Raw genomic sequence first — 22,316 nt, forward strand, 5'->3', positions numbered from 1 at the left:
AGTGTTTATATTTTTAATTATCTCAATCTCTCATCATTCAATCACTATCATTCAATCACTAGACTAATTTTAGTAGTTAAAAAATATAGAAGATTAATATGTATGAAAATTGAAGAAAAATTTAAAATAAAAGAGAAATAAATAAACAAGAATAAGTAAAAAAAATAAAGTGAAATTTGAGATATTTAGTTTAAGAAAAAAAAAAGTGAAATGAGAAGATAATAAAATAATTTAATTAAATATCAATTTTTAGAAGTTTATAATCGAATATAAAAAATAATAATAATAATAAATAAATAAAACAAACAAACTATAATAGGTTATGAACTTTACATAATACGTCTATAAGTGTTGACGTTATTTCTTTCGTGTGTGTTTTTTTTATTATTTTTTTATACAATGAATTGTAAATTCATAAAAAAAAACTATAATTATTTATGAAATTTTCATAAGCAGTTATATGTGTTGACGTTATTTCTTTCGTATTTTCTTTTATTTAATATAATCGATTATAAAAAAAATGTAATAATTATTTACTTTCACACAATCCCTGGAGATACAGTTCATTTTCACTCAGATTTGTAAATAAAAAAAAATGTGGGACTAACAATTTTCTATTATTTTTTTGCAACTAAACATATCATTAATGTAACACTTGAAACACAAAAAAAAATATATAACTAATATCAGTTTTAAAAATAAGTATTATACAAATAATTAATTTATGAATACATAGTAGTATTTATACTAACAACAAAATTATATATATTTATATTTATGTTATAATTATAACATAGTATAACTCTATAAATAAATCCTGTTTTGAGTAAATAAATAGATTTTATTTTTAATGATAATATATATATGTTATTGTAATATTATGAGGAGGGATCTATTTACTCTAAGAGTCTGTTCAATAATTCATGTTTTACATCAAATTTCAATGATCCAATCATTTAATTTAAAGTTTTTAATACATATATTAAATCTGTAAAATTTTAAAAAATTTAAAAATTATTTAATATTTCATTTCATTAATTCAAATTGACAGATTATCATAAAATTATTTTATACATTGATTCGTATTAATGAAACAAAATATTAAATAATTTTTAAATTTTTTAAAAATTTATAAATTTAATTTATATATTAAAAATTCTAAATTAAATTATTAAATTATTAAAATTTAATATAAAATATGAATTATTAAATAAAATAAATTTAAGTATATTTACTCGTGCTAGACAGACTCCTCCTCGTATTATAATGGTATGAACAACTTTATCTCCCAAATTGTCCGTGTGGTATAAAAGTCCAAAACTTAAATCTTGACAGATTTATATTTATTTGTGCATGACAGATGCACTTCTAAGATCTTTAAGTTAGGGCTACTCATCATCTTTTTCGGTCCAATCAATAACATCATTTTCTTTCATAAACAAAACTTTATAAATAAATATCTTACGTATACGCTATTACTAAATTTGGTTCATTTTTCGCTTAAGTATTTGGTCACTTCAAGCTTAGGGGCAAAAGTACATTATTTATATTAATAAAACAATTGTATTAATAAATAATATTTATTATATGATTTAAATAATAATTTATAATCTATAATATTATCAAATTTAATACACTTTTATATTGTATTATTGTGTTTTTTTTTATCAAAAGATAAGCAAAATAAAATAATTAAGTTTTAAGATAAAAAAATGTCCATGACTTTTTAGTCTCAGAAGCCAGAAGGTCTTTGTACACGGAATTTTTTAAAATTTTTAAATCTAATATCATAAATATTATTTGATAATCCTTGAAATCATGATCCTAAAAATCATGAAAATTTATTTAACTAATCATAAATTTTTTTGAAGATATTTTTAAATGTTAGTTTAGAAGTAAGAATTTTTATTGCATAAAATAATTAAACAAAGGCAACATAATATTTTTATCATGTTAAAATTTTATTTTATATTCAAAAGTTGATTTTTCACCTTTTCATAAAAATAAAAAATTCGTGAGGAATTTGTGAAAACTATTCCCGAAAAATAATTTTTTTGACAATGTTATTTCGTTGACTATTAAATTTAATTATTTGTTATTGACTTCAAAAATATTAATTAATTTAAATAATAACAGACACTTAATTATAAATAATAAGATTCATAAATTATAACTAACATATAACTAAAGAATGATACTTTATTTTTTTTTCTTCAATTATAAGATTCATTTACTTGAACATTCCATTGTTACTATTAAATTAATTAAATTTACTTTAGATAATGAGTTTAATGGTGATGAATTGAAAATATGAAACAGTTTTACATTGTTAATTAATTACAAACTATCATTTATAATAAGTTATTAACTTTTTAATAAATAAGTACAAAGTTTTATCAACAATAATATCATATTGAGTGTAAAATTATTTTAAATTATCAGTGTATTACCTATTTTTTCAAATAATATACTATAAAATGTATATTAATCCCAATATTTCCTTAAATGTTATGATATGTACATGTATTAACAAATTTAATGGCAAACTAAAACCTCTAGTATTAGTCGAATGATGGAGGTTATAATAATATGCACACATAATCATAAATTTAAATCATGTTGCAATAGTAATTTGAAGAAGAAAAAAAAAAGGGCAAATTATTATTTTAAAAACTTTTATTGAAATAGGTTGATATTCTATAGCGTTTGGTTAGATTAATTTGGAAATTTCAGCTAGATTTTAAGGGGGAAAAAGTTTGTAAAAGAAGTTGAATGGTTAAAATAATAATTAAAATTTGTTAAAAAGAAAACACTTAAATTTTATTTGGTTTCGCGCATTTGAAAAATTTGAATTATATATATATATTTTTTTACATTTTTCCTAAATAACATTATTCTCAAATAACTCTCAAAATTTATAACATTTTTTTCTTTTTCACTTTCGTAAATCGTAAGTACCTTCTTTCTGTATTTAAAACTTATTTTTTTTATTATATTCAAGCAAAAATCTTTAAAAAATATTTAGTAAATATATCCAAACATGTTAATGCCTATTATAGTAGAATAATTGAATTTATTTTTGGACAAATGAAGACATGTAGGCCTAGGTTCATTCAATGACCTATTATTGTAGTGTATCTTTCTTTCTTTGTTTTTTTAATTCTATTAGGTTTATGATAGGATTCACTTTATATCTGAATTGATTCTTGTTGTCTGTGTATATTAGGCTTAATGTAATTTATTCACATACAAAATTTATTGTTTATATCAAAATTCTCTACCTTTTTCTCTCACTCAGTAATTCTAATATGATATCAAAAGCTAACTGATCTAGACCCATGGCTTCTGCATCGAACCAATTTGTTTTCACCCTCCCTCTCTTGGAATCTTTGAGAATTTGATAGAGAACAATTTTCTTCTATGGAAGCAATAAATTGAACTAGGTATCAAAGGTCATCAATTACATTGATTCTTGGTGAATCCACAAATTTAGTTGTGATTCCTAATGGTAGACAATCATGGTGTTGGAAACATTATTTCGTTGTATTGTCATTGGGAACAACAAGATCCACTATTTATTTTCTTAACTTTAGTTGTCGATCATTGCATCAATATCTCGCACATCATTGAATGCATGCATTCATGACAGCTTTGAGACAAGTTACACAATCACTTTAATAAACACTCACATGTGTGATCACAAATGATTCGCACTAAGTTACAAAATTTGAAGAAGGATGGTCGACCAATTTTGGAGTACACCATGCATTAAAGCCATTGTTAGTGTGCTTTGTTCGTTAAGAGATCTTGTTGTAGATCAAGAACAATTGGATGTCACTGTTGAGAGTCTATCGAAGGAGTATGATTCGATAATCAATCTTGTGACTATCAAATTTGAATCTTATACTTTTGATGAACATGAAGTACTTTTGCTTAGTCAATAAGTGTAATTGGAAAGGTATCACAAGAACACGACTATTACAGTTGTTGTTCATCTTTCTCAATCTATATCAAAGAATGAATTTGAATATGATTTGAAACAACCTTATGTTAATGTTGCAATCAACTCGCAAATGTATTAAATAAATCCTAACTATCATCAAGGATGTTATGGAAGAGGAGATAATCGTGGTCGTGGACGTGATCGTGGTGGTCGAGATTTTGTTTAGTGTCAAGTTTGTAACAAGTTCGACCATACTACTTCCATATGTTATTACCACTTCAACCCTAACCATGCTCTCTACAACAATAGTTATAGCCAATGATACAATTCGGGCTACGCACCTAACTACTTCCAACAATTTGGAAACAATTATAATTCAAATCAACAAGGTGAAAATAATTTTGGTGCTAACAACAATGCTAAATTCATCATTTTCTCATTTACTCCAACAACTTTCATCCTTAATATCAACAATAATGGTTCTTTTATTTGGTATCTTGTCTTGAAAGTTACCCACCGCGTGACTCTTAAGCAACTTAACATTTAACAATTTGTTTCGTAAGAAAGTTTAGATCAATTACTTGTTGGAAAATGAATATCCCTTAATTTATATGAGAGATATATGACATAGATATGTAATTATTTTCTTAAATAAACATGACAAAATGATGATCATGAAACTGGCTAAGTTATCACTTAAATCTTTATATAATAAATTTACTCCTTTAACCTTTTCATACTACATGAATGGATTGCCATTTGTATTAGATTAGAGATATCAATATACATTCTTATTATGTTTAATAATTTAAAACTAATTATAATCAATATTAAAATAAAGGTGTTAATAAATCCTTCTTTTGTACATGTGATAATTTTCATTTCCCATATATTTTATGAACGAAAGTATGACTGTGGGCCATTTGCCTCCATCCAAAGCCAATATTATTAAAAATAAAAAATAAAACCCCTCCTAAGTCCTACCTTTTGTTTTAAAAAAATACTTTATACGAATCACTGTCTTGCGAGTTTTATTGACACTCACTTTTGGGCTACTAATCAAAGCACAAAATGGGTACACCAGTTGATATATTGATAAAGGCAAAGGAATAATTAAAATAAAAATGCGAGGTAGTTAGTGAGTCATAAATGACATGATTTGTCGGATTCATAATATATATACTCTCTAGCTTCCAATTCAAATCACATTGCATAGAATGTTGAAGCAGATACCAACTAGCCTTCTATTTTTCTTTATATTGCCCTGCCCGGTTACAAAGTTCAACCTTGTGTTATGTACTTTTCAGTTTTTTAAGTTTTGGTGAGTTTGCTTTTGAGACTATGTTTCAAAGTTCTTTGAAAATTTAGAGAGGTACTTACATGTTCACCAATAAAGCCTTTAATCAACAGAATTGAACTCACATCTTTTTTAATATATGAACTTGTTTCTTACTAATTGGACCAATTTTTGCTTAACATTTTTCACAATTTTTTGTTAATATTTTTCAGCTTTATAGTGTTTTTTCTTCTTCTTTTAAATAAGGTATCCTTTAGCTTTAAAGACTATTTTATTATCTTATTTTATTTATTAAATCAATGATCTAAATATTTACTTTACAATAAAAAACTAAAATGGTTATCCGTATGATATACGAGATATTTAGTTTAAAAATTAATTTATATATAATAATTGATAAATATAATTAAAAAATAATTATGTATTTATTAGTTTAATGTGTTTAAGTGTATTTTATATAGTTTTAAAATTTTGTTCTTTTGAATTTATAATAGAAAAAAAAATATTATAGGGTTTATAAATTAATGCATATAATAATGAGTTTATATATTTATTGAATTTATTATAATTAATTTATATAATGTTTGAAGTATTTATTGACTAATTTATCATATAATATTGTATTTATTAAAAATGAATTATTTATATCTATATTCTATTCTATATATTATTAAAGATAGAATAGTTTTTTTAAAAAAATTATCGCTCAAAATTACATAGCTCAAGTCATTTTTTTCTAACTTTTTTTAGCCTTTTAAAATTAAAACGTGTTATATTCATTGTAAAATAATTTTATCAACATTTAACAAATTCAAACATTTGTAAAAAAATGTTTGAACTTTAAATGGCTAATAAAATTTAGAAAAAAAAACAATTTGAACTATGTAGTTTTGAGTGAAATTTTTTTTAAAAGACTATTCTACATTTTTATTGGTCTATTAATAAGGAATATTTCCTATTGAATATTAGGACAATCTTTATTGAGGGTTTGATAGATACTAAATAGGTAAATATCCTCTTTTAATTTAAGTTTTCTTAAGATAATCTTTATTGAGGGTTTGATAGATACTAAATAGGTAAATATCCTCTTTTAATGTAAGTTTTCTGCATTTGTAAGAATAAGAATTCAAACTTTGACCATTTAATTAAGTGACGTGAATTCCTCGTTAATCATCACTCATGTCAATCCAAATTAGCAAACTATTTTACCATATATATATATATATATAAGTAAATAAATAAATCGATTCTAAATTTGATTTTACATGTACAATTATATTAAAATATTTTTAAAAAACATCATTTTTTAAATTTTCTATCAAAAAATAGTTGTATTTAATTGACATAATTCTATTTATTAAATATCAATAAATTTATTTCATAATTAATAAAAAAAATGTTTAAATTTTAAAAGGTTAAAAAATTTTAGGAAAAAAAGAATCCGAGTTATAGTTTTGAGCAAAGTTTTTTTTTTTATTTATAGAAAATTATTTTATCTTTAATAATATATAGATAGATATTTTCTTATGATATTATAAATTTTTATGAAAAAATTTAATTAGCATAATTTAATTTTTTAAATACTAATAAATTTTTTTATAATAAAAATGTTTGAATTTTAATAGGCTTAAATATTTTAGAAAAAATTAGATCCAAGTTATGTAGTTTTAATTTTTGAGCGAAAATATTTGTTAGAAGGCTATCTTTAATAATATATATAAACACACATACACAAATATATTATCTAATATGTATCACACCCTCTTATGCTCATTTATTTAATGATATATATTTTTTTATTAAACTGAAACTCAGCCTTTTCTTATGTTTAAATAATTAATTGATAATGGCTTGATATATAACAATACATACATTTATGTTGACATATATAATAAGCCAAACCTTGAGGAAAAAACAATAAATTTCGTAACAGTATAACTGGTTTTGTTCACACTATCCCTTGATATTTGTAACGGGCCAAACTTAAAAATAAATTGAATAGTGAATCTTAAATCATTCAGATTCACATTATTGATTTACGGTAGAGTTGTGATAATATACACAATCCTAAGTTCAAATCAATTATATTCGATGTAATTTTTATTGATATAAATAAGAAAATAAAAATGACAAATATGATATCATATAAAAGTTTATATAATTATTAAAATTAGTTCAATGGTTGAGTGAAGAGAAATTAAAATAGTTAAAAATATGAAGACTTAAATTTAATCTTCATTCAATCATTTTTTAATCTTTCCTATCAGTTATAGCTAAAAGTATTATTTTATTTTATGTGATAATCCAATTTTCTTTTATGAGTTATATTATAAGGTGCAACATGATTTTTTGTTTCGTGAGGCATTATGAGACTTACTCACAAAGCTTTTATCAGACCAAACTTGTATTTTAAGGGAAAATTATGACAACATAGCAATCATTGCAGTACATGATAGTGAACATATATCATAAATGCATCTAATATTTTAAATAATTAAGACCGCCAGTTCAAGTTTCACTTTTTTTATTTTTTATTTTTTAAAATCTAAAACAGGGTATCCAGATTTGTGAATACAAGTATATGTACTTGGAAATTAAAGGCTAATTCACGAATATATCCAAATCTTTTAAGGAATTGATTTTTTTTTTTTTAAAATAAGAGTTGACTTCTCTTAAAATATGTTTTATTATAATATAATAAACTCAACCATATGTAACTATTAGAAAAATGTATACGTAATTGTGTTAAATACGTATATTTATATGAGTTATTTTTTTAATAAATATTTTACAACTATATTTAAATACATATTTAACATAAGTACGTATATTTATTATGTAAAATATTGATTAGAAATTATAATTATGAAAAATAAATATTTATTATGTGTATTGCACATGTAAAAATACTAGTTTAATTTAAAAATAAATATTAAATATATGTGTATATATATATATATTACTTTTTTTCAAAGAAATAACAGGTTATATTTAAAAAAGATACTCTCTTAAATAATAATTCTTAAAAACACCTTTATTTAATATAACTATTCTCATGAGAATCATAAATTTTTTTTCCATGAATTTTTTTGTCAAAGCAGCTTATGACAAAACTTCATTCTATTTTCCACATAATTTTTCTTAACAAAATCATTTTCTCTTTTCTAAAAAGAAATTCCGCCATATCATGTTTCTGTTGTTAGTTTTTTTTTTTTGGAGTTTTTGGTCCAGTTTCATGTTTCTGTTTTAGAAACAAAAAAGACATAACCAATTGGGCCATGCCGAACCCTGCCTAATAAGTTGGGCTTTTAAAATTAAAGGCCCACAAAGCCACAATACCTTTCTTGTCAAACAAGACTTTCTAGTTTTAACTTAAATAGAGAAAAACCTCATAAAAATTAAAATACCAAACATTGTTAGGTTCTGAACTTCATTCTGAATTCTGCACTTTGATCGTCTTCAATTCCAGCACGGATGTCCCACCAAGGCGAATCATCGGACCCGTGAGTCAACTCTCTACACCTTTGTTGATTTCGTTTCAGGAATCGCAATTCCCTTTTTCCCCTCTGCTCAGTATAGTAAGAACTTATTGTACTGTGAAGTTTGTTTGATATTTGATATTTGATATTGGAGTTTTTGTTTGGAAGCGCAGGAAATCGGGGAAGAAGGACTTTTCGACCGCGATTCTGGAACGGAAAAAGTCACCGAACAGGCTTGTCGTTGACGAGGCCGTCAACGATGACAACTCCGTCGTCACCATGCACCCCCAAACCATGGAAAAGCTCCAGCTTTTCCGAGGGGACACTATCCTCATCAAGGTTACATTTTTAACCCTTTTCTCTTTCCCCCGTTACTTTTATCTTCCTGGGTTTTCACTCAATTTTCAATTAAATAAATAAGGATAAGTCTGCTCCTACATAAATTTTTTAATAACAAGAGAGGTACAGGAACATAAGAGAGGGAGAACTGCGTGATGAGTGATGAGATGAAGAGATATTGACAAAAGAAAAATGAATTATAGAAAGTGTTCTAGTAATTTGTTCCCGTGTTTTACTCAATAAATTGTTGGTTTGCTTAGGAGTGTTTAAGGTGCTGGGTAAGGAATGAATAAACTGAAGATTTTTATTGGAAATTATATTAAGCTACATTTAGTAACCCTAATTTTTATGTTTTTTTATTGTTAAAAAAATTAATTTGGATTCCTATCTAGCACAAACCTTTAGGGCACTCCATGACATTCTCTATGAATAAGTAGACATTCTCTTTCTCTATGAATAAGTACATACATAAACGGTGTTTGACTTACACGTGTATTTTTTTTTTTTTTGGGTAATTAAGAATGAAAAACTTTTGATTACTGAATTTGGATTGTTTGGTGTTGAGTTTGTTTGTTTGCATGGTGGTGTGTGATGTGTTATGCCCGTTATGAGCTGTGTGTGGCTGTGGCCACTTCTAAGTCATGTGTGGTTTGGTTTGTGTTGCAGGGAAAGAAACGGAGGGATACAATTTGTATAGCTCTTGCTGATGATAACTGTGAGGAGGCCAAGATCAGGATGAACAAAGTTGTGAGGTCAAATTTGAGGGTTCGGCTCGGAGATGTTGTGTCTGTGCACCAGTGCCCAGATGTCAAGTATGGGAAACGTGTGCACATTCTTCCCATTGATGATACCATTGAAGGTGTCACTGGCAATCTGTTTGATGCTTTCTTGAAACGTGAGTTTCTGCCTTGCATTTGTCTAAGCTAAATAGCTCTTAGTACAGCTTCAGTTATTTATTATGATGCTTCATTACTGAATTTTAACTCTTTTTTTTTTTTAATAATGTTTTTAGCTCATTTTTATTTGTTATTAATACTTTATTAATAATTTCGACATGTTTAACATCTGAGACTGTGTTGCCTCTCCCCATATTTTATGTTAAATTTCTTGATTAGCAAAACTTTAAATATCTGATGATGTGAAGATTTGGCCTTGCTACATGGATTAAGGCTAGATATACACAGTGTTGACTGGGATTTTTCCTTTTCAACAATTATAGTCAGTAACTTAAATTTAAATATCTCAGACCAACAAATTCTTAAATTTCCGGGATTTGATTCTATCACTTTTATAGTTGATTCAATTATGTCCTACTGACCCTTCGTGGCTTTACCTATCTGTAGAATCTTTAATCATTAGTTTCCTAAAGTCTTTATATTTCACATGATAGAGTATATAAACATTCATGTGTTTGCATACCGTTCTAACTTACTTTTTTTGTATGTTTAATATTTTGCAGCTTATTTTTTGGAGGCTTATCGTCCTGTCAGAAAAGGGGATCTATTTCTTGTCCGAGGAGGGATGAGAAGTGTAGAGTTCAAGGTCATTGAAACTGATCCTGGGGAGTATTGTGTTGTTGCTCCAGACACTGAAATTTTCTGTGAGGGGGAGCCTTTGAAAAGAGAGGATGAAGAAAGGCTGGATGAAGTTGGGTATGATGATGTGGGTGGTGTTAGGAAACAAATGGCTCAGATTCGTGAGTTGGTTGAGCTTCCATTAAGGCATCCACAGCTTTTCAAATCAATTGGTGTGAAACCTCCCAAAGGAATTTTACTTTATGGACCCCCAGGTTCTGGGAAGACATTAATAGCAAGAGCTGTAGCTAATGAAACTGGAGCTTTCTTCTTTTGTATTAATGGACCAGAGATTATGTCCAAACTTGCTGGAGAGAGTGAAAGCAATCTCAGGAAAGCATTTGAAGAAGCTGAAAAGAATGCACCATCTATTATCTTTATCGATGAAATTGATTCCATTGCACCCAAGAGGGAGAAGACACATGGTGAAGTTGAAAGGAGGATTGTTTCACAACTTTTGACTCTTATGGATGGGTTAAAATCTCGTGCTCATGTGATTGTTATTGGAGCTACTAATCGTCCAAATAGCATTGACCCAGCATTGAGGAGGTTTGGTAGATTTGATAGGGAAATTGATATTGGTGTTCCTGATGAAGTTGGGCGACTTGAAGTCCTACGCATACATACTAAAAACATGAAGCTATCTGATGATGTAAGTTAGCATAGCATTATGTAACATTCATATTTGTTGGTGGTTATTTTTTTTCTCTATCTTTTGTTTTTTTGCATGGTTAACATATTGTGCTTATGGTTCCATTCATGGATTAAAATCATCAGTACTGTACTATTTAACTATGATAATTCCAGTATGTGGTCTATTGTAATGTTTGTACACTCAATCAATTTCATAATCTATCTTTTTAATTTTGACCTTTAATACTTTGTTGCTCAATTGTTGTGGTTTTCCTCTGTAGGTTGATTTAGAGAGAATTGCAAAAGATACTCATGGTTATGTTGGTGCTGACCTTGCTGCCCTTTGCACTGAAGCTGCTTTGCAATGCATTAGGGAGAAGATGGATGTAATAGATTTGGAGGATGAGACTATTGATGCTGAAGTACTGAATTCCATGGCAGTTACTAATGAGCATTTCCAGACTGCCCTCGGAACAAGCAATCCGTCAGCTTTACGTGAAACTGTTAGTTATTTTGTTGCTATATTCAGAAATCATTAGTTAGTCAGGCTTTCCTTCTGTGTGGTCTATTTTCTTTTTCTTATCAAATGTCTCTGTTGACAGGTTGTTGAAGTGCCTAATGTCAGCTGGGAAGACATTGGAGGCCTTGAGAATGTCAAGCGTGAACTGCAAGAGGTCATAAATCTTTCCTTATATTCAATTACACCCTGTTTATTTTTATATTAATTTGATCTGTTGCTGATTTTTGTTTATGTGAACCCAGACTGTTCAATATCCAGTTGAGCACCCAGAAAAGTTTGAAAAGTTTGGTATGTCACCATCAAAAGGAGTCCTCTTCTATGGTCCTCCGGGATGTGGGAAAACTTTGTTAGCCAAAGCAATTGCTAATGAATGTCAAGCTAACTTCATTAGTGTGAAAGGTCCAGAATTGCTTACAATGTGGTTTGGTGAGAGTGAAGCTAATGTTAGAGAAATTTTTGACAAGGCTAGACAATCGGCTCCATGTGTCCTCTTCTTTGATGAGCTTGACTCCATTGCCACTCAGGTTATTCACTTTACACTCAAAGTCTGCCATGTTACCATGCTTAGGCCATGAGCGATATTAAACTGAATTATATTTGAATCTTGTCTTGTTGCTTGTACTTGTTTGGTAATAGTTATGAGGATCTCAAGCCACCTGTATTTTTTCTTTCAATATTGTCACAAAAGTTTACGTGTATGTAATTTGTTATTTTCAGTGTATTCTTATGCACATTACTTTGTAATTCTTGCAGAGAGGAAGCAGTGTTGGGGATGCTGGTGGTGCTGCGGATAGAGTTCTAAACCAACTTTTGACTGAAATGGATGGCATGTCTGCCAAAAAGACTGTGTTCATAATTGGGGCAACTAACAGACCTGACATCATTGACCCAGCACTTCTTCGGCCTGGCCGTCTGGATCAGTTGATCTATATTCCTCTTCCTGATGAGGATTCCCGTCATCAAATCTTCAAGGCCTGCTTGAGGAAGTCACCTGTCTCTAAAGATGTTGATCTGAGAGCTTTGGCTAGGTATACTCAAGGGTTCAGTGGTGCTGATATTACAGAAATATGTCAGCGAGCATGCAAATACGCCATAAGAGAAAACATAGAAAAGGTATGCGTTTGGGTAGTGTGTGTGTGTATATATATATATATATATATATATATATATATAGGTCTTTTCTTCTGACATGATTTGACCTGATGCATTTTCACGGTTTATTTCAGGACATAGAGCAAGAGAGGAAGAGGAGGGAAAACCCTGAGGCCATGGATGAAGACACTGTTGAGGAGGAAGTTGCGGAGATCAAGGCTGCTCATTTTGAGGAGTCAATGAAGTATGCACGCAGGAGTGTTAGTGATGCTGATATACGCAAATATCAGGCATTTGCTCAGACCTTGCAGCAATCCAGGGGGTTTGGAAGTGAATTTAGGTTTTCAGAGACTGAAAATAGGACTACTGGATCTGACCCCTTTGCTCCTACTGCTGCTGGGGCTGAAGAAGATGATCTGTATAGTTAGTACTAATCATGTATTAAGTCACATGTCTACTTCCAAGGATGTGTCCCTAGATTTTCCCTCAAAAGGGGTAACTTTTAAGCCTGTCGTATATTTTGCTTTTCATGTATTCAAATTACCCTGAATTGTTACTGGGTTAACATAAAATATGGTATGTTCATTTTATGGATGATATTCTCGTTATTATATCGTAGAAAGTAGTTGAACAAGTGCATTCTTGGAAGTTCTCATAGTGCAATGATACTTCTTTTAGGTTTATGTATCATTCTAAAACTTGAGCAAAATTCTATTTGCATTCTTAGTTTTGTGGATGATTTTCATCAGGGAACTAGTTGGTCGGATTATCTTTAGTGATTTTTTCTTCTTAATTACGTCATTTTAATTTACAAGATTCAAATTTAGGGTTTTATTTGAAGTGACCGAGTTTGGTACTGTTTAGTTTAACGACTCATTGTGTGTGTGTGTGTGTTTTTTTTTTAATTTCTTAATATACTTTTCTTATTTTATTTTATTTTTATATATTCAAAATATCATCATTTTATTTTGAAACATAAATCCTTCCCCTTCCTTCAAGCGCACTCTTTGGCTCTCCTTCTCACCCCTTGCATAACTCCATGTCTTCGCTTTGCACTGGCTTCAACACATTCCCTCTTCTTTGCTGGTAGCAATGCATCCATTTTACCATCTTTACCAGTTAGGTCTTGAAATGTTTTTAATTTTATAAAATTTTGGAATTTATGTTCCGAACTATTATAAAACTAATTTCTAGGTTGTTTACATATCTTCTAAATATCTATTTTGAAATTAATCTCCAAAAACAAATAATTTAAAAACAGTATATAATGACTCAGACCAAATGGAGTGGAAAGAGAAAAAAAGATAGAATTGCCCAAAACTTAACACAGGTTTGGGTTGAAAACTTTAAGCTGCTTTGGTTTTGGAAAATATTGCATATATATATATATATATATATATATATATATATATATTGACAAGTATCATCTTATTTTCTTTATTAATTTAAAAAAATCATGCAAAATGGACAAAAAATTCACAAATGTTTTAAAACAGAAAAAGAAAACAAAGTGATATTTTTTGTAGTTAAAAATAAAGTACAGTTTGCACTCAAATGGTCAACAGGGTTTGGGGGTTATTGACGGCATAAAGTTCGATCTCGATGTTGCTTGCAGTTGCTAGGTTTCTTCTATGCAGAGAACGAGTTAAGAAGCCATTGATATCTCTCAATAATTGACATTAATTTCATAATTTGTACAATATTGGAGTTGCTTTTCTCAGTCAATTGTTTTTACTTTTAAGAAAGTAGGTTCTTTTTTTTTTTCTTCATAATATTACACAAAGTTCAACCCAATGAAAATGGATGTACAGGTTAAATTCAGACTTAAAAAAGCACATGAAATTCAAGTACTCCGGTCACTCAATTCACAAGTTATAAATGTCTCATTAATATCTCTCGTCCCCTTCCCCCTCCCTCCCCCCTCCCAATTACATGTTCAAAGGTTATTTTTGTCCAGAATTAAATTCAGGATATTATCTAAATGATTTGATTTTGAATTTAATATATTAATTACTTGATTTTTATCTCCAAAGTTAAATCATTAAAGAGTGTCTAAAAATATTTTTTCATTTAAATATTATACATACGTCACTCACTTTGTAGCTTTTTTTTAGCCTTTTTGAAGGGACAAAAAGATTCATAGAATTCTAATTTCTAATTTTATTGTCATAATTATAATTCTTATGAATAGAAAAAAAATCTTATTCACTATTTTACCAGACTCAGACACAACAAACAACTAAGCCAGCAGGCAGTTTGATGGGCCTGGGACACAGGTTTCGCAACGTTTTGGGCACGCCCAATTGTTGCATCTCCAGCCATAGGGGAAATTTCGCAGCAGCCTACACAATTTGGCAAACAATATTAAATTCACACATTTAACACTATTCATATTCTTTTTTTTTTATTTTTTTATTTTTTATCTTTCTCTTTTACATTATCACTTTACTTGATTCACCTTTCTTCCACTCTTATACCGGAGTAGTGAGCGTAGTGACAGATGTGAGTAGGTGGACAAAAAAGGACAGAAAATAAAGATTATGAGGAGAGTAAAACCCGAAAATCTCAATCAAAAGGAAACGAACTATAAGCCAACTTAACACTACATTTAACTCAAAACGTTATAGAATTAGGCTTACTATTTTTTAGTTTATATGTTGCTCATCTTATCCATTTTTATCTTATGTGATGTGTTACTTCATATTCACAATTAATGACGTGAAAAATAAAATGAAAGATAAAGGGGAACACCAGTATATTTATTGTTTATACCCTAAAATCGTGAACAGCGGTTTACGAGGATCACTACCCATTTGGTAAATAATTGAGAGCATAGTTTTAAAAACCGAACCGGTCATCGAACCGGTTAAGGTACTGGGTCAGTGGGTCAAAGGTTGAACTGGTGGGTCACTAGTTGAACCGCATGACTCGATTTTTATTTATTTATATTAAAAAAATTCATATTAAATATATTTTATACTTATAAATTTTAATAAATTCATATCTTATTTTAAATTTTAATTTTTCTATCTTATTTAAAATTATTTTTATTTTTATTTTATAAAAAAATACATAAAAAATTATATGTTGAACGGTATATTAATACAAATTAAAAATATAAATAATATTTACATATATAATATGCTTGTAATTAATATCACAAAATAATATATGTAATATTTACATAAATATTATATTATTAAATATATAATTTAAAATTAATAATATACTATAAAAGTTATTTAAGTTGTATATATTACAAACAAATATATTAGAACAAGTAGTTATTGTTATATTTAATAAGACTCCTTACTTTTTTATTAAGAGATTCAATTATTATTATTATTTTTGTGATTTATGGTCCCTTAAAAAATTTTATTAAAAAAAAAAAGTGGTTGAACCGGTTTGACCCACCGGTTCACCGGTTGAACCGGAAAATTGTCCGGTTCAATCCGGTTTGAAACGGGTCAACTGCATAACCGATCCAACTTAAGATTCGAACCGGCTGGACCACCGGTGAACCGGTCCAACCGGTCCGACCGGCCGGGTCCTTTCGGGTTTTAAAACACTGATTGAGAGTACAGGATGTAGGCCCCCCTTTTTCCGTACTTTCTAAATCAAAATATCATAAATATATATTTAAGAGTCGATAATATTTATTTATGTTTTCTAAAAGGTATTCAAAAATCATAAAGAAATTGTTTTATTATTTTCTGTGAGCTGGAAATAGTAGCATCTTGGAAAAAACTTTAAATAAAAGATGTATCACAAAACTATCCATAAACCATGCTATAGTTGAACAATGAGCACCTTTGTTGGAGGCTACCAGGTTTCAATTTTCCAGTGAATACTCCTTCGGATATTGAGTTTCATATATTAGAAGGTTTCGATTTCTAGCAGATTACATACTCAGTATTACATCCTTGCATTTTGAAATAAATAAATAATTAATTAATAATTTCCTTCTCCAAACGTTTGGCTAATGTCTTACACGCATTAGCTATACATACATACATATATAATTCATAGCATGATAAAAAGGTCACTAAAACGTACATCTTCACCTTAATTCCCATGCACATGGTTCAAAATTGCAAGCAGCAAATATATCCATCATAATAAGCAAAGTAAGTGGTTTTCTTTTTCTCATCTTTCAACCACTCTTGACCTTGAAAAGTGAAAAGTCATATACAAAAATGGAACTCAAGGCTTAATATGGTTCCATGTTGAACAAATTAAAGGGCTTCATCAAGGTTTCCCTGGATACATTCTAGAACAGCCACCAGAACCTTGTGTCTTGTAGTTGACAAATCTGCTTGGAGCGGAGTTATGCCTAGAACCTTTTGGCAAGCAACCCTTCACTTCTCTTCCTTGGAACGCTTTCTGCTTTTGATCAATCTGTGGCTTCACGTAGTTTTCAACTTCTGATGAAACTAGTGGCCCTATCACTGTGCTTGGAGCACTTAGGGGAATGACCCTTCCACCCATGCTTGTGCCAAGACAATTTAGTGAAAGGAGGAGGAAAATGGTAACAAGGGAAAAATGTGTAGTAGACATGTTTAAGTGTTTTTTCTTTTTGAAGTTGTGCTCTCTCAATATCTGATTTGAGCCTGTGAAGAAAAGAGAAGTTGCTTTGTGATTGAGTTGTTGCAAAAGGGTTGCAATCTAAGTGCCTTAAATAGGGTCGTGAATAGGTGATTGGTACGCTATTACTTTGGGGTTGTACGTGGTGAGTTGGCAGGGTGGGTGCACGTTTGGTATCTCTGCACCAAGTGAGGAAACTCGTGAGTACGTTCATGTTATAAATTATAACTGTTATTGCACCTAGCCAATTTTTTCACATCCTAATTTATATACCCACCTTACAATTATACTCTATTTATTTCTTCATTTTTTATTATATCTTATGTGCTATTTATTGTTTTGTAATCTTCCCTTTTAATAGATATATAATAATTGACATATCACCTCATATCATAAATTTACATGGAACTTAGTTTTTTTTTTTTTCAATAATTAATATATTTTTTCATCTGAAGTGAAGCAAGGAGCCGTATCCTTAATTTTCTTTATACATGCAAGCATCACATGACACGAAATCTCCTAATTTATAAGAAGAAAAAAAGGAGAAACTAACAGCCACTCTTTTGTGGAAAATAATATAGGTTTTGTCAAGCAAATGGGGAACTCATTAAAGGTTACACAATAATGTTGTTTAAAGTTCTTGCAATTTTCTTCATGACAGTTGATAAGTCATTGTAAGAATTCATGACAATTAGCAAGTTTCTTCGCCATAGTCTTTAGCTCCCATTAAATTGGTTGGTAAGCCTATAAGAAAGCCACATCAATCTTCTTTTTGGCTGGCACCTAGCTTGCCCCCCCATTATGAAAAAGTTCATCTTAATAATACCAAAATTACCGACACAAATTCTATTGATAATTCAAGTTTATTCTCCCACGGTAAAACCCGTGAAATATATATCCAACTTGATTTATTTCTATACATTGAGTCCGTGGGAAAATTTGGTCTGATATATAATGGGCGTGTGGTTGCGTTGTGCAATTTAACTACACTGACAGGAATAATTATAGAAAACTAAAAAGGAATGGAATTAAGATTCTACCAGAAGCATTTACAGAACCTCATAAAATGTGCAAACTCTACTATTTATGACTCCATTGCCAACTCAATAAATTTATACAACCGTTTCAACGGACAAAAGAGATTCACCTTCCACGCCAGCACGCTTTAGTCACATTAAATTTTATCTATAGAGTGTGTAGATAAATTTTTTATGCATGTAATTTGAAAAGAAAAAATGTGGTACGAAATTTGAAATGTATCTAGGTTAGTTATTTATTATGAAATGGGGTGCTAGAGTAATGCGACAAAAAGGCTCAGACAGAAGCAGGGCCAAAATTTACTCTCCTCACGCGAAACACGTCACTGGTTAGAGTTGTTCTTTGCCTCCGAATCTAATAGCCTCAACAAATCTTTGTCACTAATTTTTATTTACAATTTTATTTTATTTTAGTGAAAATATCTTGTATATTTTTAGGGGAAAAGCTTTATTCTTCTTACAGGAATAGAGCACTTGCTTTGCACGAAAAGCTCAAAAACATGCTCCGGTTGAAATATATTCATAGTCATTAAATAGTCTGGTGGGATATTGTGGGGATTATTTCCACAACAAATCAGACACATGACATATTTAATCAATATATTTATAGATTAGGAATTTTCTAGCCATGTTTATTGAATGCCGATTCTTCACCATTATTTTTTTACATTCATTTTTTACATGTGTACTCTAAAAAAAACCACTTTAAACTGCGATTATTATATTTTTAATGGCAATATAAATAGCTACCAAAACACTTACCAGCAATTAAGTTATGACTAACATATCAAAAATTGGTAAAAATATTATCGATAATTATAATAAATGATAGTAAAATTCTATTTTATGATTGGTAAAAATCAAATATATGTTTAGAGGTAATATTTGTAGCCATTTAAATGGTTATTAAAAGTAATTTTTTAACTTTTATTTCATTATTCACCGACCTTTAATTATTGTTGGTAAAAACTTATTTTATTATTGAGAAAAAAGACTAAGTTTAACAGTAATTTTAATGGTCATTATAAGTACATTATAAGGAGACTAGCTTTACCATATTATTCGACAGTCAATTCTCACAAATGAGTCACGAAGAAGTGACTCCCAATGTATTTATTCAAAATAACTACAATCAACCAAACACCCTAAATCAACAATTCTTAAAACATTGAAAACCAATTGATGGAAAAACATTAAATAATAAATCTCCTCAGATTGTAGGAGACTAAATAAGTGTATCAACGAGTGATGCACAAGGATGACACTACTCACAAAAGAACTGTATAAAAGGAAGATACACAGCAAGTTTGTTAGGTATGAATATAATTCTCCAATTTATTATTTCTCAGCTCATTCATATACTTAAAATAATAGTAGGTTTCCCCTATAGAGGACAAAAGAGCAACATTAATACATTATTAAGAGTAGAAGCCTTGAGCAGTCGAGAATTCACTCTAGGCTTTCAAACTTTTCCTATATAAGGAAGTATTGCAGGTCAATCTCATCGCTATCTTGTAAAGTTTTATCTTCTTATTTTATGTCTTCTTTGTCTACTTGAGAAAAAATAATTTCTCCATTAAAGTTATCTTAGTGGAATAATAATTCATATTCTGTCTTCTTTCTCTTCTTAGAGAAAAAAATTCCTTTTAAGTTATCTTAATTAGTAGAATAATAATTCTCTTAGTAGTTATATTCTTTCTATCTTTTTTTTTATTTTTTTTTACAATGTTAATGTTCTCTTTTAATGTTTAGAGTTTTGCTATATAATTTTTTCTCACTTATCATCTTTTTGTTGATTATCATTTTTGTTCTTCTTTTCTCATCTTTTTATTTTATTTATAAGTTATTATCATTTTAGTACTAATTAAATCTAACAAGATCATTATATAAGATACTAGTGCAAAAATTAGATATGACTTCCCACTTTTAAAATTGGTCATTAGGCAACCAATTTTAAAATTGATACGATAACATGTAAATAAACTTTTCACATCACATTAAATATATTCATTTAAGCTCAAACCATTTAGAATGGATTAATGGTATAAATTCTTTTTACTTTGTCATTTAACAACAAATTATTATATATATGGTAATAGGGGCGGAGCTAGAAATTTATCTTAAGGGGTTAAGATTTTCTTTTTTTAACACTAATGTATAAATATATTTAAATATCATAAATAGTTTATTATCATTTTATATTTTTTTCATCCCTTTTTATCACATCATATATCAATCCTACATATTTTTTTCTTTTTTTTTTCTTTTCCTAAGTGTAAACATCTATCAACCTATAATAATTTTTAATAAATTTTAGGTGGGCAATTTTTCAAAGTAATTTTAAAAAAAGTTCATTAATTTGAATTAATGAAGTATCAAATAATTTTTAAAATTTTTAAAAAATTTGTAGACTTGGTCTAAGTATTAAGAACTTTAAATTTATTGATTAGATCGTTGAAATTTGATATAAAAAACAAGTTATTGAATAGAATAAATTTAGTTAAACTTACTCCTGAAATAAACAAATCTCTCTCTATCTATATATATATATATATATATAAGATATATAAGTTTACTCTTTAATAGAGTTATTTGATTAGATTTGAATGTCCCATTCAATATGTTTTTTATTATATATATAAATTATGTTTTAAATTTATTAATGTAATCATTAAATTAAAATTTATTATTAATTTGATATTATTAAAAAATTAAAACTATTAAATACTTCATTAAAAATGGCTTTATCCAAGAAAAATAATATTTCATCAAATAAAACTAATTTAATATATAATATATATATATATTTTTTAAAAAAACTAACAAATGTTTTTTTATATGATTATATTATCATTGCTCAATTTATCTAAAATCAATTGGTCTATGTAATGGTTGACTAAATGTCAAAATATTCAACATTGAATTAATAAAAAAATATGTTGACTGGCCTTAAGGAATTTAAAGTAATTGTTTTATTGAAAAATATATCAGTGCACTCTCTCATGATTTTCAATGTATAACTCCAACCCAATATTCAATTAAAAAAAATTGCATACAGAAGCCGCAAATTAAAGTGCCAATTTTTTAACCTGTATAAATAATGGATTAGGGTACATTATGGCAATGTAAAATTGCAAAGTGTAACCCAAACTTATCTAGAAAAATACATTAATTTTAATTTCTAAAATCTCTTCAAAATTGATCTTTACTAGATCGAGATAAACAGTAGGATAAGACAAAACCTAAAGATCCCTATCTCTTTTGTTCCTTTTCTTTTTTTGCCAATGTTTGAAGATCCCAGTCTCTCATGTGAATGGGCCAGTACCAGTAGTTGTTTCATTTAGCAAATGGATTATAAAATTAAAGTGACTACCAAAAGCAAGAACCAGTTAATAATACAGGGAAATTAATCTGAGGCATGAAAGTAAAAGAAGCTGAAACTTGAAAGTGATATTTAAAATTTCTTTTCCCTTTTCTTTCTTATTTTTCTTCAATCAAATAAAATAGAAATGTATTATTATCTATACTTTCTCTTTCACAATTTCTTTCTTTACTCTTTCTTATTCATAATCAAACAAAGCCTACAACTCCCTAGAGGCATTAATTGCTTTTCAATTGAATTGAATTGTGTTAGTAACTTTATACCCATCAATGAATCAAAATTTTATCATGCATTTTTTTGTCCCTCAGTTTTCTGAGACTTTAGCCATTATGCTCCTCAAAAAATTAAGCTAATTAAAAACCACATCAACGAAACGGGTAGTGTGATGTGAATTCGACATTTGTTACTCACCAATTACTCTTGTTGGTACCTGGTG

General features: G+C 28.3%; 1 protein-coding gene across 1 annotated transcript; it reads left to right on the plus strand.

Annotated features, from left to right (window-relative positions):
* Positions 1–8,601: 8,601 nt before the first annotated feature.
* Positions 8,602–13,474, plus strand: LOC109811596 (cell division cycle protein 48 homolog). The gene is made up of 9 exons (XM_020375380.3): positions 8,602–8,743; positions 8,893–9,058; positions 9,725–9,953; positions 10,518–11,284; positions 11,547–11,768; positions 11,868–11,939; positions 12,028–12,309; positions 12,539–12,898; positions 13,012–13,474. The coding sequence occupies exons 1-9, from the start codon at positions 8,715–8,717 to the stop codon at positions 13,303–13,305; spliced, it is 2,421 nt and encodes an 806-aa protein (XP_020230969.2). The 5' UTR covers positions 8,602–8,714; the 3' UTR covers positions 13,306–13,474.
* The last annotated feature ends 8,842 nt before the right edge of the window (positions 13,475–22,316 follow it).

The sequence above is a fragment of the Cajanus cajan genome, chromosome 10 (assembly GCF_000230855.2).
Source record: "Cajanus cajan strain Asha chromosome 10, NIPB_CcT2T_4, whole genome shotgun sequence".
NCBI lineage: Eukaryota > Viridiplantae > Streptophyta > Magnoliopsida > Fabales > Fabaceae > Cajanus > Cajanus cajan.

Bases quoted from the DNA above. Each gene is read 5' to 3' on its own strand.
- LOC109811596 (XM_020375380.3), top strand. From the start codon at position 8,715: ATGTCCCACCAAGGCGAATCATCGGACCC. The intron at 8,744-8,892 runs GTGAGTCAACTC...TTGGAAGCGCAG, and splicing joins CAAGGCGAATCATCGGACCC to GAAATCGGGGAAGAAGGACT. The intron at 12,899-13,011 runs GTATGCGTTTGG...GGTTTATTTCAG, and splicing joins TAAGAGAAAACATAGAAAAG to GACATAGAGCAAGAGAGGAA.